The sequence below is a fragment of the Pelophylax lessonae genome (genome assembly GCF_965119305.1).
Source record: "Pelophylax lessonae genome assembly, chromosome: 3".
NCBI classification, from domain to species: Eukaryota; Metazoa; Chordata; class Amphibia; order Anura; family Ranidae; genus Pelophylax; species Pelophylax lessonae.
The window spans coordinates 22,796,027-22,823,346 of NC_138770.1; the positions used below are offsets into that span (position 1 = coordinate 22,796,027).

The 27,320-nt window shown below is 46.0% G+C and overlaps 3 protein-coding genes and 1 pseudogene across 4 annotated transcripts in view; 2 read left to right on the top strand and 2 right to left on the bottom strand.

Moving 5' to 3' along the window:
• Positions 1 to 9,593, bottom strand: part of LOC309549772 (uncharacterized protein) — a gene marked incomplete at both ends in the record, with an annotated part of 33,225 nt that extends 23,632 nt beyond the window's left edge. Inside the window, one exon of the mRNA XM_082250282.1 lies at positions 8,984 to 9,593. Within this exon, the coding sequence (XP_082106408.1) occupies positions 8,984 to 9,593 (610 nt within the window). The remainder of the gene's footprint in view (positions 1 to 8,983) is intronic.
• The window catches only part of LOC309550703, a 167,092-nt pseudogene that overhangs the window by 71,337 nt on the left and 68,435 nt on the right, over positions 1 to 27,320 (top strand). Inside the window, exon 5 of the transcript XR_014226168.1 lies at positions 24,169 to 24,266. The product of XR_014226168.1 is annotated as an uncharacterized misc_RNA (transcript). The remainder of the gene's footprint in view (positions 1 to 24,168; positions 24,267 to 27,320) is intronic.
• The window catches only part of LOC309549773 (gastrula zinc finger protein XlCGF66.1-like), a gene marked incomplete at its 3' end in the record, with an annotated part of 313,385 nt that continues 298,700 nt past the window's right edge, over positions 12,636 to 27,320 (bottom strand). Inside the window, exons 2-5 of the mRNA XM_082250283.1 lie at positions 19,220 to 19,348; positions 18,812 to 18,946; positions 18,597 to 18,725; positions 12,636 to 12,665 (exon numbers count right to left, since the gene is read on the bottom strand). Of these exons, the coding sequence (XP_082106409.1) occupies positions 12,636 to 12,665; positions 18,597 to 18,725; positions 18,812 to 18,946; positions 19,220 to 19,315 (390 nt within the window). The 5' untranslated portion in view covers positions 19,316 to 19,348. The remainder of the gene's footprint in view (positions 12,666 to 18,596; positions 18,726 to 18,811; positions 18,947 to 19,219; positions 19,349 to 27,320) is intronic.
• On the top strand, positions 24,277 to 27,027 carry LOC309549774 (uncharacterized protein; the record flags this gene model as incomplete). The annotated part of the gene is made up of 4 exons (XM_082250284.1): positions 24,277 to 24,291; positions 24,748 to 24,867; positions 24,947 to 25,153; positions 26,950 to 27,027. The coding sequence occupies 4 exons, from the start codon at positions 24,277 to 24,279 to the stop codon at positions 27,025 to 27,027; spliced, it is 420 nt and encodes a 139-aa protein (XP_082106410.1).

Sequence of the window (27,320 nt, forward strand, 5' to 3'; positions counted from 1 at the left end):
CTACAGCTTACCTGTAAAATCCTTTTCTTGGAGTACATCACGGGACACAGAGGTCCCTCCCATCTTTTCTGGGATCTTCATTGCTTGCTTCAAAAACGGAGGTTCTTCCATTATGGGAGGGGTTATATGGGAGGAACTTCCTGTCTTTTGGCTGTCTATTGGTTGCCAGTGTCCAATTACCTGAAGGTAGTGTATAACCCAGATAATCATTATTACTGGCTCTGGTGCACCGTGATGTACTCCTAGGAAAGGATTTTACAGGTAAGCTGAAGGAAAAATCCTATTTTTTTTTATTTTTTTTTTTAATTTTCGGTCTCTTTTAATTTATAGTGCAAAAAATAAATAAAAAGCCCAGTGGTGATTAAATACCAACAAAAGAAATCTCTATTTGTTTGGGAAAAAATGACAATATTTTTATATGGGTACAGTGCTGCATGAGTAAATGTCATTCAAAGTGTGAGAGCGCTGAAAGCTGAAATTTGGTCTGGGCAGGAGGGGGGTATAAGTGGCCAGTAGGCAAGTTGTTAAATTTGTGTACAATACAATACACAACGTGTTACATTATTATAGCGTAGTATTGTAGAAATGCTCACACCATAGAAAGGGTTAATGTATGCTAGATGGGATCACTCTGCTGTGGTCACATTCTAAACATTAGAGCTCCCCCTAGCTGCAGCCTGGTAATAACATTGCTAGGAGATCTATTCTCTGCTACATATCTTTATATAAGCGTCTCCAGACATTTAGAAGTTTACTCATAAAAAATCTGCACAGTAATTTGCCCAGTAAAAACGCTTGTACATTCCTTCTGTGTTAATGGGGGTTGAACAAAATAAATGTTATTAGGCTATCTGCTGTGCTGGCCCAATGTATGACATTGATTTAAAATTGAAAATGTTGCATTCAGCCACTAGATGGCATTCATTTTTATTATACTTAGTGCCATCTATTGGACAAATGTGGTATCTTCTGTTATAAATCAATGGTGGGTTTAATATTGTTGGTTTAGATCATTTGTGTTCTCTGATTTCTACTGTACTCATGTAACCATAAAGGAAATGAAAGGGACTATTTATAAAGAAAAGCTGGAAGAATGTGACATGCATTTTCCCACCAAATATGACTTCTATATTCAAGGTAATACAGTGATTTCCTATGATCATCAGATCCATCTAGTGCCCATAATAACTGAAAATTGTCTATCAAAAACTTACCGTAATTTTCCTCTCCCGATTGACTCCATGGCAGCATACACTCGGGTAGCCCCGCTTCCTCTCCTACCCTATAGGACTCCACTCCCATAAATATTTGCTCCTCTTCAGCATCTGTGTTCTGTAACTAGCCTACTCAGGAACTGGGAGGGGACTCCTGCTGCCATGGAGTCCATCAGAAAAGGAAAATTACGGCAAGTATTTGATAGACAATTTTCCTTTTCCTGACAGACTCTGGCGGCATACACTCTGGAAATAACTTGCCATACACTCCCGGGTGGGAAGATGCTGAACAAAACATTTAATTAGTACCATCAACTGACAGCACTTGAACACCAAAATGAACAGAAGATAAGGCAGCCGGTTCAACACAATAATGAGACAGAAAGGTGTTGATAGACGACCAAGAAGCTGCCCTGCAGATCACTTCAGGAGGGACGTGCCTAAAGACTGCCCATGATGTAGAGACGCTTCAGAGGAGCCTAGCCCTTTGCTCTGTACACCCACTGAATAGCCTGGATAATCCATGCAGCCACCACTCTAGATGAAGCACGCATTCCTTTTTTCTTCCCATGAAGAAGGATGAAAAGAAAATCTGACTAACGAAAGGAAGAAGTGGCCGCCAGATATTGTTTCAGGGTATCACCTACATCAAGAGGATGGACCAAAGAATCTTCACCAGACCTGAAGGTGGGAAGGACAATGTCTAGGTTCTCATGAAAAACAGAAGTAACCTTGTAATTTGACCCCAGCATAGGGATTAAGACCACTCTATCCAGAAAAAAGTCCAGAACTAGAGGAAGGTCCCATTTGGGGAATCTTGGTTTCCTTTGAGGCCGAAGCCTAATTGTGCCCTTGAAAAACTGCCGGACCAGCAGGTGCTTGGCCCACGATGCTCCCATGAATGCTGAAATGGCCGAGACTTGTACTCGGAGCGAGCTGACCATCAAAGACAGATCTAGGCCAGACTGCAAGAACTCCAAAATGTCCTGGACTGTAGGGGCTTCTCCTGAACTGGACCTAGGAGCTTGATGGCTCGAGAACTTGGACCATATTCTCTCATAGACCCTATCCCTATTGGTGCTACTCCTTCTGGCATTCAGAAGTGTGGGAATCACCTCTACTGGACATCTTAGGGCCTCCAACCTCCCCCTCTCAAGAACAAAACCTTGAGATGCAGATGTGCCAGGCATGGATGCAGTGTAGGACCTTGAGACAGTAGCATCGGCCTGAGAGGCAGAGAGATTGGATCCCGGTAACTGAGAAGTGTCAACAGAGGGAACCAGGGCCTGTTGGGCCAGTACGGGATTATTGCTAGGATCTCCACTGCTTCCGTTCTCAGTCTCTGGAGGAAATGGAGAATTATTGGGACTGGTGGGAAGGCATTGGCTCTGTGAAATTTCCAGCCGTCTGTGAGAGCATCCACTCCGAAGGCCCGAGGATCTCGGAATCTTGCGTAATATTTTAAAAGCTTCTTGTTGTGAGGGGCTGCAAAGAGGTCTACCTCTGGTCAGAACCCTAGAGATAGGACCCACTTGAAGACTTCCTGATGGAGAGACCACTTGTTGTTGTCGAGTCTGATCCGAGAGAGAAAGTCCGCTTCCACGTTTTGTGTTCCCGGAACATAGGCTGCCGAGAAATTAGACAGGTTCTTTTGTGCCAAGGACATAATTGGCTCCGTCTCCTGGAGTAATGACAGGCTGTGAGTTCCTCCCTGCCTTTTCACATAGGCCACCGCCTTTGTATTGTCCAGTCTGAGCATCACCGAGGCCCCTTGAGTCAGATGGGGAAAGGCCTGCAGTGCCTTGAAGGCAGCCCGAAGCTCCAGAACTTTGGAGACTACTCCGCGGGAAGGGAAAAGACCATCTGCCCTGCGCCACTTCTGACAGGCGGTAGGCTCCCCACCCGGTACTGCTGGCATCCGAGGTCACTGTGACCCATGAGACGGGGGCTATGGAATGACAATTGAGGAGATTCTCCTGTAGCAACCACCAGGGAAGGCACCTCTTCATGGTTGAGGTTAGGTATATGTGTTGGGACATGTTCTCTGATGTCCACTGCTGGAGAAAACCCCTCTGGAAAGGTCGCAACCTCCATAACGCCCATTTCACCATGGGAGCTGTAGCTACCAGAGTCCCAATTATCCTCAGGCACTGCCGAGCAGTGAGACGGGGGGAAGGGAGCGCAAGAGCCACCCTGTCCCGAACCACTGGGATTTTCTCCTCGGGCAAGGAGACGGTGCATTCCACTGTGTTGAAGAGTGCCCCTAGGAACACAAGAGATTGTGTGGGTACCAGGTGACTCTTCCCGAAGTTCAGGATCCATCTGAATTCCTGGAGACCCGAGATCACTTGATCTAAGTGTTCAAGAAGATGAGACCTGTCCTGAGACAGGAGAAGCAAGTCGTCCAGATAGTGATGTAATCGGATGCCCCTGACCCTAATTAAGGGCCACCACTGCCAAAAAGACTTTTGAAAACGTACAAGGCGACATTGAAAGCCCAAAGGGGAGACAGGTGAACTGCAGGTGGGCTCGTCCGATGGTGAAGCGGAGAAACTGCTGGAACTCCTTTGCCACTGGAACATGAAACTAGGCATTTTTCAGATCTATAGATGCTAGCCAATCTCCTGGCTGGACTGAATGCTGGATCGTGACAAGAGATTCCATTTTGAATTTTTCTCCGCGTATGGACCTGTTGAGGTGTGTAAGGTCTATTACGGGCCTCCAATGCCGGTCTTTTTCCGAACCATGAAGAGGGGTGAATAAACTCCCTGTCCCCTTTCCAATTCTGGGACTAGAACTACAGGCTCCTTGGCCACCAGAGAATCTACGTAAGAAAGGAGAATCTGTTTTTTTTTCTGCAGAAGAAGGAAGAGACGTGGGAATGAATCTGAGCCTGGGGGTGCTGCTGAAGGTCCAGGAGTGTCCCTGAGAGACCCAGGGGTCCTTAATCAAGGCCGCCCAGACATTCCATAAGCAGAGAAAATGAGCTCCCACTCAGAATGCCTGGGCGGGCCCAATCTCAAAAAGATTTAGTAGCCTCCCAATCACCGGACAAATTTCCTTTGGGGGCCTGCTGAAAAGAGGACTGCCTGGACTTCCATCCTCTTCCGAAGCTTTTGCAGGGTTTGTAGCTACGCGCCTCCCTGGCACGACCCGTGTTTTGCTTCCTTGGAGGGGCCCGCTTCTGGGCACCTAAGCGTCTGTCCTGGGGAAGGAAGCCAGACCTACCGCCAGTGGCCCAAGTTATGGCTGCGTCCAGTTTGTTCCCGAAGAGGGAAGAACCGTCAAAGGGGATCCGGCACCATACCTGCTTGGATGCAGCGTCAGCCACCCAGGGTCGGAGCCGAAGGGAACGCTTAGCGGTGACAACATAACCCGGGCCAGGAGGCGGATGTCAATGGATGCCTACCCCATAAATCCCGCAGCCATCCTCAGCTCCTGAATCGGGGAGCATCTTGCTGCTTCCTCTGAGACCCCCCTGAGGGTCTCATCGAGGCCGTCGATCCAGACCTCCATAGCTTTTGACACCATAGCCAGAGCTAAGGCTGGCTTGCAGGCCATGCCCACTATAAGATAGGCCCGTCTGAGGTCAGAATCAAGTCTTCTTTCCAAGGGGTCTTTGAAGGACACCGTGTCTTCCAGAGGGAGGGAGGAGCCTCATCACCGCTGCGTCCACCAAAGGTGGGGACTCCAAATGTTTAACCTTCCAGCTTGAATGGATACAGTTTCGACATCTTGGAGAGCATGGAGTTCTTCCTTTCCACCTTGCTCCACTCTTCGGTGATGATCTCGCCCAACTCCCCCAAGAGTGGAAAGTTCAAACGTTCCTTACTCAGCTGTTTGAAAAAAAAATTCTGTTTAGGAGGAGAGACCGCTGGTTCCTCCCAGTCAAGAGCTTCCCTTACGACTTTCACCAAGGGAGAAACAAGACCAAAATCAAACCCTAGACAAGGGTCGTCCGTCTCAGAGTCAGAATCTGAAAGTAAGATGGAAGGGCGTCTAGGCTGAGACGACTCGAAGAAGTCTTGACCCTGGTCCTTTCTCTCAGGCGAGCGAGGCGGACCCACGGATGTACCTGGACGGTTGAATTCGGATAGGTTGTCCTTGAGAACCCTACGCACCACGGCTGTCCCGGTGTTGGTCTGAGCTTTCCCTTTCGCCAGTTGCTTGGGCGTAACAGAGGTTGCAGAAGGACTTTGCGTCTGAAACCTGTAGCCCGCATCCCCAGCACTTCCTTTCACGAGGAAGCTCTGAGTGGCCATGGAACCTGGATGAAGAGGTCTGGCCCTTGCCCCCCGGACTATGGGGGGATCTGCATCTTTATCTGGAGGAGGAGTGCCGGTGTTGCGATTTGGAACGCCGATCTTCTCTGCATGCATTGCGCTGCGGATCAGACCAGGGAGAGCTGGAAGAAACGACAGAAAAACGTAGAAACAAACCAAACAAAAAAACACTAACCCAGCTTGTAATGCTAAACTAAATAGTACACCTCAGGAAGTACCCCCATGGTTAACAGAAGATAGACTTATAACTAAACTATAGAAACTTAACATAAATAAATCACCGGTAACGGATGGCTTGCATCAGAGGGTTCTTAAGGAACTCAGCCAGGTGATAGCCAGACCATTATTCTTGATCTTTAAGGAAAGTCTACAGACGGGCATGGTGCCAGCTGATTGGAAAAAAGCGAACGTGGTACCAATATTTAAAAAAGGGCCAAGATATATCCCGGGTAACTATAGACCTGTCAGTCTTACATCTGTAGTCTGCAAGATTTTGGAGGGGATGTTAAGGGACTATATACAAGACTCTAGTAATGAAAATGGTATTATTAGTTGTAATCAGCATGGGTTCATGAAAAATCGTTCTTGCCAGACCAATCTATTAACCTTCTACGAGAAGTGAGTTGCCATCTAGACAAAGGAAAGCCTGTGGATGTCGTGTATCTGGACTTTTCAAAGTCATTTGACACCGTTCCCCACAAACGCTTACTGTACAAACTAAGGTACATAGGTATGGACCATAGGGTGAGTACCTGGATAAAGAACTGGCTCCAGGTGAGAGTCCAGAGGGTGCTGATTAATGGGGAGTACTCGGATTGGGCGGGTGTGGAAAGTGGGGTCCCCCAAGGTTCTGTCCTGGGGCCAATCCTGTTTAATTTATTCATAAAAGATCTAGAGGAGGGGATATCTAGCACAATCTCGCTATTTGCAGATGATACTAAACTAAGCAGGCCAATATCTTCTATGCAGGATGTAGAAACCTTACAAGCGGACCTGAACAAAATAATGGGGTGGGCTACTACATGGCGGATGAGGTTTAATGTGGAAAAATGTAAAGTAATACACTATGGCGCCAGAAACATGAAAGCAAGTTACTCACTAGGGGGGGGGGGGAACCTCTGGGTGAATCTAAGATGGAGAAGGACCTGGGGGTACTGGTGGACAACAGGCTTGGCAGTGGCATGCAATGCCAAGCCGCTGCAAGCAAAGCCAACAAAGCCAACAAAGCCAAAGCCAACAAATTACTGGAATGTATAAAAAAGGCGATTCACTCAATTAAGAGATTATTCTCCCACTCTACAAGACTCTGGTCCAGCCACATCTGGAGTATTCCGTACAGTTCTGGACACCGATCCTCAGAAAGGATGTGCTGGAACTGGAGAGAGTCCAGAGAAGGGCAATGAAGATAATTAGGGGAATGGAGGTAATCGGCTATGAGGAAAGACTACGGGCAATGAACTTATTCTCTCTGGAGAAGAGACAATTGAGGGGGGATATGATATCAATGTACAAATACTGTACTGGTGATGACCCTAACACAAGGAACAAACTTTTCAGAGAAAGGGAATACAATAAGACACGTGGCCACTCACTAAAACTAGAGGAAAAATGGTTTAACCTTAAAATAAGTAAGGGGTTCTTTACTGTCAGAGCAGTAAGGATGTGGAATTCTCTTCCACAAGCAGTGGTATCAGCAGGGAGCATCGATAGTTTAAAAAAAACTATTAGCTGGGCACCTTAAAAACCACAACATACAGGGGTATACAATGTACGGTTAACAGCAAACACACACACACATCATAGGTTGAATTGGATGGACTGATGTCTTTTTTCAACCTCACAAACTATGTAACTATGGCCTCCCCTCCCCCTATCTACCCTGTGAGCACCTGGTATGAGAGGACTGGCCACAGGGGGGCGGAGACAACTTCATCTTGGCTGGCGAAAGGAACTGAAGAGAGAGGGAAAAGCTTAACGATGCGTAACCCGGAGCGGGGGGGGGGGGTGGGTGTAAGTGAGGGGGGTAGTGGAGGAGCATCCCAAGGACCCTCCTACCTCATAGGCAGAAGTCCTGGAGCTTGGGGAAGCTGTAATGCTGCTGCAGACCTTCCCACCGGTTTCCAGGCACTACACACATTTAAATATGCCGCCTCCTGGACTCCAGAATGTATCGTGCATGCGGGAGTGACGTTACCCAACGGTACTGCGCATGCGCGACCAAAACCAAGACTCAAACCCAACCGCGCTTGTGTAGACCGCCGCGCAACCCGGAAGCCACGGCTGAGATAGGAGAAACGGCAGAGCTATCTACTAATATGCTGCAGGAGGGGGTAATGCCTGAACAGAGAAGGAAATGTAAAAGGGAAAAACGATCCGCCGAACAAAAGAGGGGCATACAGGGAAGGCTGCCACAAAGGAAGGAGGTAACATATGAGTGCACAGGACCCCACTGACAGGAAATAACATATAGATGCACAGGTCTCCTTTGACAGGGACTTACCACCCAGACTCCCAGGAACAGGCGCGGGCCAGGCAGGTGCAACACCGGACTTTTCGGGCAATACCAGGCCACCGGCAGCAGCTGGGCTTTCTCAGCCAGAACCAAATGCTCCAGCAAGAGGTTTCTTCAATTGCCCCCTCCATACCCTGCTAAGAGCAAGGGCTTAGCAGAGGCTCCATGCTGACCCAATCCTGACATCCAGTAGATATAGGTTGGTAGGAACACATCATCGTGTGCTTGAGGAGGACAAAAAAGGAACACGGATGGTGAAGAGGAGCAAAGATTTATGGGAGTGGAGTCCTATAGGGTAGGAGAGGAGGTGGGGCTACCCGAGCGTATGCTGCCATGGAGTCTGTCAGGAAATGTAATTTTTCCTAAAATACCTCAATCAGAAAGAACAGTGCAATACTGCACTATGGACACTAGATGGAGCTAAAGATCACAGGAAGGAATGTATGAAGTAAAATATAACCAACATTTCTCAAGACTGGATGAAAGCTTCTCACATTTGTCCTCAAATCATTTTAAAAACAGACAAAAAGTGTTTGTGAAATCTTCCCGTACAACATGTACTCAGCCAATGAAAGGTAAGGACTCCATTTTTATTTTTCTACTGCTATCAATGGCCAACACGGGACAACACTTCATTCATGTCTTTAGTGATCTCTGATCTCCTTATGAAGTGTTTCTTACATGATGAAGATCAGCCATGGAGTATATCTGAGGTGTATATCAGGTGGTGCTTCTTCCCCACATGTCCACCAACATTCATATAGAAGACATTTCCCGCACTCAAGGCACTAATACACCTCCAGGGTTGTGTGGGATCCCTGATGTACAGGAAGACAGGACTTCAGTGAGGAACAATTCCCTCACTCTGGACTTCTGTGAAAACCATTTCCCGCACTAAGGACAGGAATACGGCTTCTTCTCTTCGTGAGATATCTGATGTGTGTAAAGATGGTCCTTCCGTGAAAAACATTTACTGAACTCATTACAGGACAATGGCTTCTCCCCCGTGTGACATCTCTGATGTCTGTAAAGAGGAGACTTCTCTGAAAAACATTTCCCGCACTCAGGACAGATATATGGCTTCTCCCCTGTGTGAGATCTCTGATGTCTGTAAAGATGGGACTTCTGTGAAAAAAATTTCCCACACTCAGGACAAGAATACGGCTTCTCCCCTGTGTGAGATCTTTTATGTATAACGAGATCTGATTTTTGTACAAAACATTTCCCGCATTCAGAACAGGAAAATGGCTTCTCCCCTGTGTGAGATCTCTGATGTCTGTAAAGATTGCACTTCTGTGAAAAACATTTCCCACACTCAGGACAGGAATATGGCTCCTCATCCCTGTGAGATCTTTTATGTACATTAAGTTTGGATTTAGAATGGAAACACTTCCCGCACTCAGTACAGGAAAACCTCTTATCTGCTGGAAGGACGGCACCGTCCCTCACAGTCTGAGGTTCCTCAGGATAAGAGGAATACGATGGTCCGGCACCATCCCTCACAGTCTGAGGTTCCTCAGGATAAGAGGAATACGATGGTCCGGCACTGTCCCTCACAGTCTGAGGTTCCTCAGGATAAGAGGAATACGATGGTCCGGCACTGTCCCTCACAGTCTGAGGTTCCTCAGGACAAGAGGAATACGATGGTCCGGCACCGTCCCTCACAGTCTGGGGTTCCTCAGGATAGGAGGAATACGATGGTCTGGCACAGTCCCTCACAGTTTGAGGTTCCTCAGGATAAGAGGAATACGAGGGTCCATCTACTCTGTGTGGTGCCGGATGGACATTTGAGGTAGCCGGGTTTTCTCCTGGACTATACTGTGTGATGTCCTCATCTTCTACTTTACAGTCTGGAGACAAAGTGAGACAATCCTCTGAGGTTTTCCTCATCTCCCGTCCATCTACTAAAATAGAAATAAAAAGATTATTACTAGACATCAGCAGATTGGTTCCCCTAAACCAGGACTCCGCCCACATCAGACAGCATTGTCTTTGACAATAAACATATATATTGGATAGCGCTACACATATATGACATTCAGACCCAAAGGTAATTATTAACATAATTATGTGGCAATTTGCAAAGTGATTAAACAAATAGTAAACTCAATCAAGATTTGTTACAAAAGTCCATATAAGTCCTTATTGAAAGGAAAATCCAAAAATTGTGCAAAAAAAAAAGGGGGGGTTATAAAAGAAAAGAACCACAAGTCCCAGCAAGCAGATACCACTCCGTTCCGAGATGGAAGAAAAGGAGTCACCCGTGGATGGATCACCATACACCCAAAAGAAGCTGCTTACCAGATGTTAGTGGTCACCCAACTTAATGGATAGACCTCAGCACGCTTATCGCAATATAGAGACCCTGCCAGGTGTTGTTCGATTCAGGAAGTGGCACAGGAGACATTCAAAACCAGGTACTCAGAGGCCATGTGTACAAGGAAATGAACGACATTAGCAGACATGTATCCATAAACGCTGGTGAGATAAGTGCTGTGGCGTCCCCACAATCACTCACAAAGGCCGGCTATGGGGGCGTGGTTGCATCATGTCTGACTCCACCCAACGCATTTTGCATTAGGCTTGACATTGTCAGGGGCATTTTGTCTCTGAGGATCTTACAATTCCACCCTCAAGGTAACTAGTAAATGGTAGAGGGTGACTAGGTGACCCAGGAGCCACACCTCAAGTCAAGACCTGCTGTATGATAGTAAATGGCAGTCTCAGTCTGGACCTACGCCAGGCCACACCTTGATGTGCGGGACACCTACTCACTATCTACCGATATAAAATGTCCAGCTGGTAGGAAATGGGTGTAACAAAAGAGAATCCATATTATGTGTATATATAGCAGTATGTAGAGAGGGGAGAGCAGAAGTCAGGAGTAAGTAATGTACAAAATAGAGTATATAGTGCAGGGGTCAGGAGTAATGTACAAAATAGAGTATATAGTGCAGGGGTCAGGAGTATGTAATGTACAATATACATTATATAGTGTAAGGGTCAGGAGTATGTAATGTACAACATAGAGTATATAGTGCAGGGGTCAGGAGTATGTAATGTACAACAGAGTATATAGAGCAGGGGTCAGGAGTATGTAATGTCCAACATAGAGCATACAGTGCAGGGGTCAGGGGTATGTAATGTACAACATAGAGTATATAGTGCAGGGGTCAGGAGTATATAATGTACAATATAGAGTATATAGTGCAGGGGTCAGGAATATGGAATGTACAACATAGAGTATATAGTGCAGGGGTCAGGGGTATATAATGTACAACATAAGGTATATAGTGCAGGGGTCAGGAGTATGTAATGTAAAACAAAGTGTATGTAGTGCAGGGGTCAGGAGTATGTAATGTACAACATAGAGTATATAGTGCAGGAGTCAGGAGTGTGTAATGTACAGTATAAATTATACAGTGTAAGGGTCAGGGGTATGTAATGTACAACAGAGTATATAGTGCAGGCATCAGGAGTATGTAATGTACAACATAGAGTATATAGTGCCGGGGTCAGGAGTATGTAATGTACAACATAGAGTATATAGTGCAGGGGTCAGGCGTTTGTAATGTACAATATAAATTATACAGTGTAAGGGTCAGGACTCATAAGTCAGGCACAGCAGAGTAAGTAACCCTGGGAGAATTGTTCTATCAGAGAGCTTACTAGACCTGGGCATGGGGAAGGAAATCTAAATCACCTATCCTAGGCAGTGCCGGTAAAAGGTCACCTATAGCCCAGGGCGAACATGCCAAACTGTGCCCCCCCCCAATATGAAGGAGCATTAGGTGTCAGCAAAACCCCCCCCGAAAAAAAAAAACATTGGGCGCTAATCTGCATGATTACCCCGCACATCCCTACTAGCACAAATTCCGCCCCCCCCAAAATAAATTCTTCCCCTTGTACAATTCCCCCCTTTATCATATCACCTATTCTAGTACAAACCCCCAAAAATTGACCCTCCTAGCACAAATCCCCTTCTCCCACCCCCTCCCAACACAAATCACCCATGAATCACCACTTCTAGCACACACCCAAATTTCCCTTCCTATAACAATTCTTAGCCCCCTGCTGCTCCTTAAATTCCTCCTCCCAACACAGATCCCTTCCCCCCTTAATTTCCTTGCATGCCCCCCCACCTCACATGATACCACAGTGCCCAGGGCAGCCGCCCCTCCTGCCCACCCCTTGTCCCGATCCTGACCCCAGATGCCTAGATCTAGTAACTCCTCTGGTGAAAATGAACATTTTTCTGCCAGCTGAACCCCAGAATCTCCATAAATCCAGTCTAGAGACATAAATTGTGTCTGCAGCACAGAGAAGGAAGATTATCCGAGAGAAATACAGGAATACAGGACGGGGAACACAGCTCAGGAAAGTGACCAGGGGATTACAGGCTGATATCACCCAGTCTCTGCCCTACTCTGGACCAATCAGTGAGCAGTATGGGTGGAGGAATGTATTTAGTGTTAATGACCCACCTGTGCTGATCTCTGTAGGAGTGTCCTCCTCTATAAATGTCCCCGTTATTCCATCCTCCTCCATAGACTGCTGATCATCCCTCACATACGTCTCTTCTTTTTCTGCCTTACCCTCAGCTTTTATATAAATTGGATCTTCACACTATACCAAGAAAATAATAGAAGAGGTCATCTGTAATACATAAGCTTCAATATTGTGACATCATATTTAAAAAAATCACTTCAATGACTCCATGTTCTAGATGCTCCGTCCCACCAACCTTGTAACAGTGAGGGATGGTGTGACCTTCCTGTGTGGAATCCCGGGAATACAGAGGACGGGGACATCTCTCTGGTGGGTTCCTGGTATTAGGTGGCTCCATCATATCCTTTTGTCCTTCTGAAAACTCCTCCATCACTCCATACTCCTCATCCTCCTCTTTATACTCTTCTTTAACATCAATATTATCATCCCCGAGGTTTCCACTCTAAATATATAATAAAACATTCATTATAACAAACATACTTGTATAAAAATCATAACTATCAGTGATTGTTCCTCATCAACCTGATGATGGTGAGGGATGGTGTGACCTTCCTGTGTGGAATCCCGGGAATACAGAGGACGGGGACATCTCTCTGGTGGGTTCCCATTACTGGATCCATCTGTAGGAAACACACACTCTGACTGAATACATTGTTTCTATGTGTTTATCAGATGATGGGGGATCTAGGTGGAGCCTCCGTACTGCTCTCTCCTTTACAATAAAGTCTCCTCTTACCTGGCGATGTAAGGGGCAGCTAATTGTCCATTAGTGATGGACAAACATCGGCCGGGCCGGTTCGCGAACGTCAGCCGCAAATTTTAGTCCCAGCACATGAACAAAGTCATAACAGAAGTATTGCAAATGGAAAAGTTGCCCTAAAATTTTTTTTTTTTTTTTTTACTGCAAAAAATGTTTTGTTTTTTTCATAAATCAGCCAGAACTGACAGCAGCCGGTAAATACATGTCAAATAAATATAGAGGCCATTCACACATCTGTAAAATGGGTCCCCATCCATTCCACAATTTGGCAGAACCTTTACAAACTCATTGATTTTCAATTCCAGTCTGAAAAATTAGGCATTCACAGGATAAAGAAGTAAGTGTCGACCATTCCAGGCCCCAAAAATTAGCCCACATGCGTTTACCTGACAGCTAAGAACGTAGTATTCTGAGGCTGAAGGTACATTAGGCATTCACAGGATACAGAAGTAAGTGTCGGCCAGTATAGGCCCCAAAAATTAGCCCACATGGGTTTACCTGACAGCTAAGAACGTAGTATTCTGTGGCTGAAGGTACATTAGGCATTCAAAGGATACAGAAGTAAGTGTCGGCCAGTATAGGCCCCAAAAATTAGCCCACATGGGTTTACTTGACAGCTAAGAACGTAGTATTCTGTGGCTGAAGGTACATTAGGCATTCACAGGATACAGAAGTGTCAGCCTGTATAGGCCCCAAAAAATAAGCCCACATGGGTTTACCTGACAGCTAAGAACTTAGTATTTGGTGGCTGGAGGTACGTTAGGCATTCACAGGATACAGAAGTAAGTGTCGGTCAGTATAGGCCCCAAAAATTAGCCCACATGGGTTTACCTGACAGCTAAGAATGTTGTATTCTGTGGCTGAAGGTACATTAGGCATTCACAGAAAAAATAATTGTCGGCCCTGAAAGGCCCCAAAAATTTGCCATTCAATGGACATGAAATGCCTTTTTACGCCGCTGTATTTAGCGAACACAAGGACCAGGAATTGTTGTGGGTGGATGGCGGTCTGGTGGATATTTGTGGCCTGGCATGAGGAATTTCAATGAAACATGGTCTACTGGTCACATGTGTTGAATTCCACAGAGATCCATGCCTCATTCATTTTTATAAATGTGAGGTAGTCTACACTGTCATGAGCTAGGCGAGTGCGCTTATCGGTCACGATCCCCCCTGCTGCGCTAAATGTCCTTTCGGACAGGACACTGGACGGGGGGGGCAAGCCAACATTTCCATTGCAAATTGTGCAAGCTCTGGCCAGCAGTCAAGCCTGCCCACCCAGTAGTCCAGGGGTTCATCACTCCTCAGAGCGTCCACATCCGCCGTTAACCCGATGTAGTTGGACACCTGACGGTCTAGGCATTCCCTGATGCTGGATCCGGAGTACAGCTGTCGATGGTTTGGCTGAAAGAAGGATCTCATATCTGAAGTGACCAAGACATCTTCAAACCGCCCTCTTCTTGCAGGCACTGTTGGATTGCTACCCGTAACTGTCTCTCTGTGACTGGAAATTCCTCTGCCAGCGCACGCAAAAGCAGAATGCAGCATTTCCCGCAGCAAGGCCTGGAAGTGCTGCATTTTGACTGCCCTCTGTGATTGTGGTAACATTCTGCCATTTTTTGTTTGTACCAGGGGTCTAAGTACGTTGCCACCCAGTACTGGTCCTTGGCCTTTATGCTTTTTATATGGGGGTCCCCCTTAAAACACTGGAGCATGAAGGCCCTCATTCGCACTAAACTGGAAGCGGTGTAGTGGCCTGCTTCCAGCTCATCATCCAGGATAATGTCGACCTCGTTCTCCTCCCCCCATCCGCGGAAAACACCAGGGATCCCAGAAAGGTTTAAAGCATGCTCTTCTTGCTCCTCCTCATCCCCCCCCCCCCCGGCAACATCCTCCTCTGACACCTCTTCAGACTCCTACTGTTGACTTGTCTCAGATGGAGTAGCACCCACTGGGAATTCATCCAACATTGTGACTTCCTCATCTTCCTGCTCCTCGATGGCTTGATCAATGACACGACACAATGCACGCTCCAGAAAGAAGGCGTAAGGTACAATGTCACTGATGGCGCCCTGGCCGTGACTGACCAGTTTGGTGATCTCATCAAATGGCCGCAGAAGTCTGCATGCATTGGCGAGGTGAAAAAAACCCAAGCTCCCCAGAACCTGTCCTGCCGCAGAGTTCGTACAGGTAGTCGTTAACTGCAAGTTTCTGCTGGAGCAGCCTATCAAGCATATGCAACATTGGGTTCCATTGCGTCGTGCAGTCACAAATAAGACGCCCGATGGGCAGGTTGTGTCTACGCTGAATGTCAGCAAGGAGAGCCATGGCTATGTAAGATCTTCTGAAATGGCCCGAGATTTTCCTGGCCTGCCGCAAGACGTCCTGGACCCCAGGGTATTTGGCAACGAATCGCTGCACCACCAAGTTCAGGACGTGTGCCATGTATGGCACGTGTGTTATTTTGCCCTGTTTCAGCGTGCTCAGCAGATTGGCACCGTTGTCACACACCATGTTACTAACTGTCAAATTGTGCGGTTCCAGCCACTGATCTGCCTGTGAATGCAAAGCTGAAAGGAGTGCAGGACCTGTGTGGCTCTTGGATTCCAGGCACAACAGACACAGCACAGCATGGCAAAGTATCACCTGGCATGTGGAATAGGTTCTGAGGATCTTGGGCAGCGTCGCGGAAGAGACAGTAGCAGTGGAAAAGGAGGAGTCAGCCGAGGAGGAGAGGGAGGATGAAGTCGGAGGAGGAGAAGAAGAGGCAGGCCTGCATGCAATGTAAAACCAAATCTACACGGGTGCCACAGTTTACATGCTTGACGGCCGTCAGAAGGTTCACCCAGTGGGCAGTAAAAGTGATATACCTTCCCTGCCGTGTTTGCTAGACCATGTGTCTGTGGTCAGATGTATCTTGGCACCAACACTGTGTGCCAGAGATATATTCACTTGCCGCTGAACATGGCCATACAGCTCTGGAATACTGTGAGAAATATTTCCTGCCTGGGACCTTCCATTGTGGTGTTCCAATGGCCACAAGTTTACGAAAGGCCTCAGAGTCCACCAGTTGATATGGCAGTAGTTAGCGGGCTATCAGTTCCAACAAGCCAGTAGTCAAACGTTGGGCAAGAGGGTTATCCGGCGTCATCATTTTTTTCCGCTCCAACATTTGGGCCACAGAAGCCTGCCCTTTTCCAGAACAACATGACGACGGCATCATGGAAGGTGGAGTGGAGGACAAATGTGAGGAGAGAGGAGAAGGAGAAGAGGTTGGACGGTGAGAGCCTGGAGTGTGGCTTTGTGGGTTCTGACGGTGTTGCTCCCACTGGGCTCGGTGATGGGAGTTCAGGTGCCTTCTTAAGGCAGTTGTCCCTAGGTGAGTGTTGGGCTTACCGCGACTTATGCATTGACTGCAAAGGCTGCAGATGGCAACACTGTTGTCAGCAACGGACACATTAAAAAAAGCCCACACTGCGGAGCCATGTGTTGGCGTCCTGAGAGCGCCAGATGTGACTGTACATGGTTGATGGCTCGCTCCTGATACATTTGCAGTCTGCTTTGTACCTCTTGTGCAATGCATGTTCTGCCTGCCTCTCCTCCCTATCTGCCGGTCCGTCTCTCCCTCTGAACTCCCCTCCTCTTCTTCTCTTGTGGCCACCCATGTGTCGTCAGACTGCTGAGTGGCGGCTGTTGCTACCTCCTCTTCCTGATCCGATGCCAACAATGGCTGTGCATCGCAAATGTCTTCTTCTCTTGTGGCCACCCATGTGACGTCCATAGACATGTCATCATCCACGTCACCTTCCCCACCACTAACAATCGATATCTCGGAGTAGGCAGCAACAGCGGGGACCAACCTCCTTGGGCTGATCTGGGTACTGTCGTCAGACTGCTGAGTGGCGGCTGTTGCTACCTCCTCTTCCTGATCTGATGCCAACAATGGCTGCGCATCGCAAATGTCTTGTGATGGATCGGAAAATAATTCCAGAGACTCAACGGAGGGTATGTGGTGGTGTTTTTGGGGGTGCAAACAGCAGAGAGTTAAGAGGGTGCAGATAGAGAGGATGAGGAGGGTGCAGAAGAGTAAGGCTGAGTGAGCCACTCAACCAAGTCTGGTGCGGCCTTTGACGTAATTGAACGCACCTTCTGCAACTTCACACTTTGGCTCCGGCCTACTGCCCTACCCCTACCACCCCTGCGTAAGTGTCTGCCTCTTCCTCTGCCTGTCATATTTTTAAACTACCCTGTGACAAAAGTCTCTAGAGAATCGCAGTATATCTGAAAAAAGGTATATAACACCCCGCTTCAATCTGTGGTATTGGAGGGCCACAGGTTTATCACACCAGTTCTACAAATAATTGGCCAGTAACTGTTGTCACTGTGTGTAGCAGAGTTAACACAGCAAAAGAGGACACATTTTTGCAGGACTAAAATACACTCTTAGAAAAGTATACTGTTAAATAACACCCCACTTCAATATGTGGTATTGGGGGGCCACTGGTTTATCACACCAGTTGTTAAAAAATTGGCCAGTGAGTTTGGCACTGTGTGTAGCAGAGTTAACACAGCAAAAGAGGCAATATTGTTGCAGGACACAAATACACTTGTAAAAGTATACTCAGATAACACCCCACTTCAATATGTGGTATTGGGGGGCCACTGGTCTATCACACCAGTTATAATACATTAAAAGTGATTTTGTCACTGTTTGTAGTATTGCTGCAGCAACGCTCAGTCACCACACCAGTCACAATGCTGCACAGTACACAATACAAATCCACTATAATATGCTTTCTATATTACAAAGTATATTATACCGTGGATTACACCCCTATATAGTGCACTGCACATCAATAGCAAATAAATTGCAGTCCTTTAAATGACTTTTGTGGACATTAACAGAGCGATTTGTGTCACTGCCGATCTCTAACTGTCCCTAAAGCACAGACTGGATACCTGTCCCTAAACTCAAAAGAGACTGTAGTAGACCTATACCGAAATACCAGCCCTGAAAAGGACTTTTGTGGATCTTAACAGAGCTATTTGTGTCTGGCAATCCCCCCCTCATGAACACAGCAGACCTCTCCCTACGCTGACAAAAAGCAGAATGTGAAATGGCCGACAGCTCTGGTCTATTTATAAGGTAGAGGGCATGTCCATGTGCTGAAATGTTTCAATTGGCTGTCCCGTTCCACCTAATGGCTGTGTAATGGGTCAAAGTTCTCCCCAATGTAAACTAATAAGGCCTCTGCGAACAACGCCATGTGTTCGCAAAATTGGCGGGTAGCGAACAAGCAAATTTCGCCGCGAACCCACCACCGGGCGAACCACAAGGCCATCTCTATTGTCCATCATGATGTCCTTGTAGAGATTCTTGTGTCCTTCTAAATACTCCCACTCCTCCATGGAGAAATAGACAGTGACATCCTGACACCTTATAGGAACCTGACACACACAATGATACAGTCACCATCCAGACACATCCCTTGTCTGTTACTGGATAATGTCCCAGAATTCCCAGCACCGCTCACCTCTCCTGTCAGCAGCTCCATCATCTTCTTGGTGACTTCTAGAATCTTCTGCATGTTGTGTCTCTCAGGTTTTAGGGAATCACATGGAGGCACTGTGATGGTCATATGATCTCCTGACTTCAGTGGAGGAAATCTCTGTATTGAAGAACCCATAAGAATATCATGTTAGAGTCCCAGAATCCTCCTCACCTCTCCAGTCAGGTCTGTGTTTTATTAATAGAGATAAGAGTGATGTCATGTGACCTCCCAGAATCCTCCACACCTCTCCAGTCAGGTCTGTATTTTATTAATAGAGATAAGAGTGATGTCATGTGACTTCCCAGAATCCTCCTCACCTCTCCGGTCAGGTCTGTATTTTATTAATAGAGATAAGAGTAATGTCATGTGAACTCCCAGAATCCTCCTCACCTCTCCGGTCAGCAGGTAGATGATCTCCAGGGTGAGGTTTAGTATCTTCTCAGTCATGTGACTTCGGTCCTCCTCCATCCTCATTGGTGCCATCATTTGATCTATACAGGTCTCCTTGTAGACGGATAACTTTGGGAAATGAAAGTAAGAATTATTTGGATAGTATTGGTCACACAATAATAGGATAGGGATTTGAGGGTGGTAATAGGAGGGTTGCTGGACATTTAAGAACTACTGTCCCCATGAGAATACATTTAATCTGGACTGTTTTGGATTTGTTACATCTTGGAGGACCTTGGACCCTCCTAGCCTGCCAGATCAGAATTTCCCTTTTCTATGTTGGATTTGTTTGGTTTCTGAGCTGGTTTGCAGTTGAAACAGAACTCCTCTAAGAACAAGTGCTCACCAACGAATGAAGGAATTCCCTTCTTCATCTTACATAATATTCCAGAACAAATCACATGACCAGTGGGACAATAAGATGGTTAAGATTGCCAGTTCTGTAATGTCTTAAAAATAAGTGCAGGTGGGGTGGAAGGACAATCATAGACCCCCCCCCCGTCTGTCCCTCAGAGTCCCCTGAGCCCTCCAGCCCCCTATTCCCTCAGAGGCCTGAAGCCTGACTACCCTCTCAAGGTTCTCAGCGTCAATCAGATACATTACCCTTTCAGAGGCCCCTAAAGTCTTCCAGCTTCACTAAACCCTCACATCCCCTCAGCTCCTCTACTTCCCTCAGAGCCCTCAGTATTTTCCTCCCTCCGACACCAATGATGGAACATATTCTTCATGGCAGGCTGGGGAATGTTTTCTTCCTCCTGACCAGCAATGTAAGGGGCTCCATACTCCTGACCCCTGAACTCCATCATTGTGTTGGCTGCATATTGTAATGATTGCCCATTGGCTGCCTGTGTTGTGTAATAATTGCCCTTTGTAGGCCATGTATGGTAAGGATTAGAGATGGGCTCGGGCGTGTTCACACTTACCACTTACCCGATCCCGCCAGGAAGCCGACACTGCAGTCCACTAATCACAGGCAGTGGATCGGGAAATGTCTCACTGTCTGTGATTAGCGGAGTGCAGTGTCGGCTTCCTGGCGGGATCGGGCACGTGCGAACTCGAACACGCCCGAGTCCATCTCTAGTCAGGATGGTCATTGTCTTATCTATTTATTGTCAGTGCTGTTTGTTTAGAGGAACATATTACTAGAATTTATCTCCAAAATGAAGAGAATGTTCCGGCCCCGAAAGTGGGGAAATGCTCTCACCCTGAAGGGGTTAATCTAGGTTTCCACACTATATATGTGTGTATCATCATCTGCTGGAGATAAAAGACATCACAGTGACTATGGAGGAAGAGGACGGACATGACGGGGGGTTACTGGGTGTAAATAGAAAATAAGATCTTATTACCTCCTCTGCTGCCTCTTCCATCAACGTCTCCTCTCAACTTCCTCCCATCTCACCTCTCACCCGGAACTTCCTGTCTGTACTTGACATCACTTCCTGTCTGTATTCAATAGAGATTTCCTGTCTGGGTAGAAGTGAGATCACCACCTTGTGGAACTCAGTGGAACTGCAGCCCTGAGAACCGTCTGGTAGTGTGAACACGGCCTTGTGCTGTGTGTGTATGTACTGTATATCCTTCCCCTTTCTCTCCTCCCTGAGTGTGTATGAAGAGGCGGAGCTCCTGCTGGAACAGCGGTCGGAGGAGGAAGCCGAATCTAGATGGGAGACTGACAGAAAGCGCAGCAGACTTGCAGGAGTGAGCGAGGAGGATCCAGTTCCTTTGCCATCGGAGGTGAGGAGAGTGTGAAGGAGGTTTGTGACTCTGGTAGATGAAAAGCTGGGAGTCATATTGCTCTGGTGAGTGGGGAAGCACTACTAAGGGGGCGCCCTCACCATCACATGTGTAAGAGGTGGAAGAAGGCGTGGCTACACTACAGCTGGCACAGTTTGGAGCACAGAGAACTTTCACACCTTATCAACTTTTCATTCATTTGTGGATTTAATTTAGCAAAATAAATTAATTGAAGTAGTTACAAAGTGGAAGCAGTGGACTTGCAGAGAACACTATATTGAGCACAAATTATTGTATGATTACATGAATTTTCACAGGTTTTTCGTTTATTTAATATTGCAGCAACTATTATGATATGAATGAAGTAGGTGTGAAGTGGAAGCAGTAGATCTGTCGAGAATATTATTTTGAGCACCTAACACTTTATAGATGAATGTATCCACATATTTTAGTGTGTATGTACTGTACACTGATCAGCCATAACATTATGATCACTGACAGGTGAAGTAAATAATATAGATTATCTCATTACAATGTCATCTGGAAGTGGGCGGGGTATATTTGGCAGCAAGTAAACATGTTTTCCCTGAAGTTGTTGTTTTTTTAAAGCAAAGAAATGGGCATTGCAGTTTGTTGTATATGGGGCTGCAAGGGATGTGGGCGAAGAGATGGCACCAGGATGCATTATGGGAAGAAGACAAGCCGGCGGAGGCAGTGTGATGCTTTGTCTGGTGGAGTTCTAGTGGGTGGATATAATGTTCTGGTGGGTGGTATAATGTTCTGGTGGGTGGTATAATGTTCTGGTGGGTGGGTATAATGTTCTGGTGGGTGGTATAATGTTCTGGTGGGTGGTATAATGTTCTGGTGGGTGGTATAATGTTTGGGTGGGTGGTATAATGTTCGGGTGGCAAATGAACACACAACTTAGTAAGATAAATAAAATGAAATAAAGGAAAAATAATTTCACCACCATTTTATTCTCAGCAGAGGAAATAGATACTAATAGGCTGCAGGAGATCTGCTTCATTTCAACCCCCGCCTTTTCTCTTATCAGATCTCCTGCAGCCTATAAGCACCCATTTCCCTTTCTGTGTCTCAACAGATCTCCTGCAGCCTATTAGCACCCATTTCCCTTTCTGTGTCTCAGTAGATCCCCTGCAGCCTATTAGCACCCATTTACCTATTAGAGAATAAAATGGTGGTAGTTCCAATGTTTTATGTCACACGATATTAGCGCAATGGATTAGGAAACAGAAAATGTCAGTAAAAAACCAAGTGCAGGTAATTTTGGGGTCACAGACACAATCTATCCCCCAATTCATAGATTCCTAGAGAAGAGTTTGTTGTGGAAGTGAAGTTGGGTACAAGTCAATGAAACCCCCGACACTCCCAGCTGAGAACAATGAAGGAGATTACTATTCCAATCCTCCAACCAGTTTTCTGGCTGGGAAGGTCTGGGAGTCAATATTTCCCCAGCTGACCAGGAACAATGAAGGAGTTTACTATTCAAATCCTCAACAACTCGTTTTCCCACTCGTATTTCCCCAGCTGGCAGAGACAAGACTTCTTATAGAGTGTCAGCTTCTTGCATTGTCCAGCATCGGGAAATGGGGGATAAATACAATGAGCCCTCCCCTTATATCCATAAATCCCGCCCTCTTATCATCAACGTAAAAGATGTGATAAATCATCTACGCATTTCACCTTATCAGTATCCAGTGATCAACCATAAAGTGACCCCAAAGTCCATCCAACGTCTCCTTTATACTTCACTAAATTATATCTCCACCAATAAATGTCTCCAAACCTCCAGAGCTCCCTCCTCCAAATCTCAGTATATGCTCCAGCAAACTGTGTGTAGTGGACTACAAAACACCTCCTTCCCCAAACACCAATCCCATGCTCTCTTGGTGCTCACACTCAGATTGTGCGCTCACCAGACCTCCATCACTCTGCTAATAAGTGGCTCCACAATAGCTTTAGAGGAACCCTGACTGAGAAAGGCTGGACTAGGCAGTAATATATTTCTCTCCCCCTTGGTGGGAGTGGAGATGACCCCATCTATAAGGATATACAGTACATACACACACAGCACAAGGCCGTGTTCACACGAGATGTTTCTCAGGGCTGCAGTTCCTCTGAGCTCCACAAGGTGGTGATCTCACTTCTATCCAGACAGGAAGTCTCTATGGAAGACAGGACGTCTCTATGGAATACAGACAGGAAATCTCTATGGAATACAGACAGGAAGTGATGTCAGATAAAAATAGTAATAAGATCTTATTTTGTATTTACACCCAGTAACCCCCCCCCCCCCCCCCCGGTCATGTCCATCCTCTTCCTCCATAGTCACTGTGACGTCAGAAGGAAGAAAACATTCCCCAGCCTGCCATGAAGAATATGTTCCATCATTGGTGTCAGAGGGAGGAAAATTCTGAGGCCTCAGTGGAAAGTAGAGGGCTTGAGGGGCTGTGAGGGTTTAGTAAAGCTGAAAGACTTTAGGGGCCTCTGAAGAGGTAAGTCAGAGAATTCTATGACATCACACTGACCTCACAGCTCTTCATACCAATGTCCCTCCATGTGGCATTTTTCTGATGCTCTTAGGATGTGGGCGGATCCTTTTCATCCTCGCAACCAAAGCAGAACTGTTGATCCTGTATTTTATGTAATGATGTCAGAATTCCCTATGCCAAGCCTTTAACCTACAGACTTGGAGGGGGAGGTGTCCATGAAGTAGGGCTTTATAAAAATACACACCTTACGGTTGAGGAGGATTCTGGGAAGGTCATTTAATTTTACTATTTATGAAAACTGCTGAGAGGAGAGGTGAGCGGTGCTGGGAATTCTGGGACATTATCCAGTAACAGACAAGGGATGTGTCTGGATGGTGACTGTATCATTGTGTGTGTCAGGTTCCTATAAGGTGTCAGGATGTCACTGTCTATTTCTCCATGGAGGAGTGGGAGTATTTAGAAGGACACAAGGATCTCTACAAGGACGTCATGATGGAGAATCAGCCGCCCATCACATCACCGGGTAAGAGGAGACTTTATTGTAAAGGAGAGAGCAGTACGGAGGATCCACCTAGATCCCCCATCATCTGATAAACACATAGAAACAATGTATTCAGTCAGTGTGTGTGTTTCCTACAGATGGATCCAGTAATGGGAACCCACCAGAGAGATGTCCCCGTCCTCTGTATTCCCAGGATTCCACACAGGAAGGTCACACCATCCCTCACCATCATCAGGTAGGTGAAGATGAATGTCGAGATCGTAAAAGTGATCTGACTGTATAAAAATATATTCCACTTTTAGGTATAAGGTTATTTGTGCTCACATTTTAAAGAAACCATTCCCTGCTATTTGTTTGTTTAGAATAAAAATCTGATAGATATAAAAGATGAGGTTAAAGAGGAAGAAGAGACGTATGTGAGGGGGGATCAGCAGATCAGGGAAGAGGTTGGGATGATGGACAAAGTTAAAGAGGAGGAATCTTCTACAGACATCAGCACAGGTAAAGTGATGGCCACTAAATACAAAAACTGTTTGGGTATATGGATTGATGTTTGAGGATCAGTAGATCCACTTCTACAAAGACGTCATGATGGAGAATCAGCCGCCCCTCACATCACCGGGTAAGAGGAGACTTTATTGTAAAGGAGAGAGCAGTACGGAGGCTCCACCTAGATCCCCCATCATCTGATAAACACATAGAAACAATGTATTCAGTCAGTGTGTGTGTTTCCTACAGATGGATCCAGTAATGGGAACCCACCAGAGAGATGTCCCCGTCCTCTGTATTCCCGGGATTCCACACAGGAAGGTCACACCATCCCCCACCATCATCAGGTAGATGAGTGACAATTATTGGTAGTTATAATTTATACACAGCATGTTTGTTACAATGAATGTTTTATTATATATTCAGAGTGGAAACCTCGGGGATGATAATATTGTTGTTAAAGAAGAGTATAAAGAGGAGGATGAGGAGTATGGAGTGATGGAGGAGTTTTCAGAAGGACACAAGGATATGATGGAGCCACCTAATAACAGGAACCCACCAGAGAGATGTCCCCGTCCTCTGTATTCCCGGGATTCCACACAGGAAGGTCACACCATCCCTCACTGTTACAAGGTTGGTGGGACAGAGCATCTAGAACAGGGACATAAAGATGATCTGTGGATTTTTTATCTGAGCTTATATTTTACAGATGATATTCACTCTCATTTTCTTGGTTTAGAGTGGAGATCCAATCGATATAGAATTTGAGGTTAAAGCAGAAGAAGAAGAGACGTATGTGAGTGATGATCAGCAGTCTACGAAGGAGGATGGAATAACGGGGACATTTATAGAGGAGGACACTCCTACAGAGATCAGCACAGGTGGGTCATTAACACTGAATACATTCCTTCACCCATACTGCTCACTGATTGGTCCAGAGTAGGGCGGGGAATGGGTGATATCAGCCTGTAATCCCCTGGTCACTTTCCTGAGCTGTGTTCCCCGTCCTGTATTCCTGTATTTCTCTCGGATAATCTTCCTTCTCTGTGCTGCAGACACAATTTATGTCTCTAGACTGGATTTATGGAGATTCTGGGGTTCAGCTGGCAGCAAAATGTACATTATCACCATTGGCCTTACTAGACCTAGGCAACTAGGGCATGTGATGTGGGTCTTCTGCCCCATGCCCAGGTCTAGTAAGATCTCTGACAGAACAATTATCCCGGGTTTACTTGTTTTGTTGGCTGTGCTGGGTGGAGGGATATGTCTTTATAGTCTCACATCCAAGTCACTGAGTGCAGTCTCAGGAGATGGGAGGCAGCGGTGTGGGACTTCTGCAACTTGTCTCAAGTAAACATTTAAGTTTCTGACTCTTATACTATATAATATCTATTGTACATTACATACTCCTGACCCCTGCACTATATACTCTGTGTTGTACATTACATACTCCTGACCCCTGCACTATATACTATATGTTGTACATTACACACTCCTGACCCCTGCACTATATATTCTATGTTGTACATTACACACTCCTGACCCCTGCACTATATACTTTGTTGTACATTACACACTCCTGACCCCTGCACTAGATACTCTATGTTGTACATTACACACTCCTGACCCCTGCACTATATACTCTATGTTGCACATTGCATACTCCTGACCCCTGCACTATATACTCTGTGTTGTACATTGCATACTCCTGACCCCTGCACCATATACTCTGTTGTACATTACATACTCCTGACCCCTGCACTATATACGCTATGTTGTACATTACATTATTCTGATACTATATAGTTCTATCTGTTGTATCTTGGAACAGGACATAATGGAACTACACTGCAAATTGAGTACACCTCCATCCCAATTATCTATAAACAGAAAAAGAAATTGCCCAGTGGGACTTTAATTGAGGAGAACTCAATAGTCATTATTGCTCAATGCGTCTGATTTATTAATTAAAACCATCATACAAAATATTACAGCATAAAATGTATTCATATCTGAGTATATACATCAATCCATATACATGATGATGCAAATTATCAATAAAACATGACATGGCAGTATCAGTATGCACATAAATACATCTTGTACGTTGAACACGACGCGTTTCGTGGGTCACATCGCCCACTAATCAGGAGTATTTGTATAAGAGCATGTCTGAAAAAAATGTAATGAATGTTGTTAGTCAACATGCAGAATGGATGGCTAGTGGAGTATGGAGACTCAAACGTGGGACCCAAGTGGGGAGACACCATACTCACATAGTAACCCCGTCACCTTGCTTGGAAACAATGTTGCCATATGGCAGCATCCAATATGCCTGAAAAGGGAGCTGATGGAGCAGGACCCAAAAATGCTATACCAGACACCGGATGAGGAGGTATCTTGTGTATATGAAATGTTATGTATTTCAGAATGAGTGGTCTCTAAATGGAAAATATAAATGTGAGTGTAAATGCATATGCAGCTATATCATCCTAGATGGCAAATAAAAGTATTCACGTATAGTCAGCATGTAGAGACGTAGATATGGGCCAAGAAATATAAAGACAATGAAAGAGATATAGAGAATTTAGACAAGGCAGGAAAAGTGGGATAAGTGCTAGGAAAGGGGATGTGCAAGTATAAGTCTCCATGGCAGCGATGTGAGGGGTGTTGGTGGAACAATGCGTGGTGTGAGCAATGCGTGGTTTTGAGTCTCCATACTCCACTAGCCATCCATTCTGCATGTTGACTAAAAACATTCATTACATTTTTTTCAGACATGCTCTTATACATATACTCC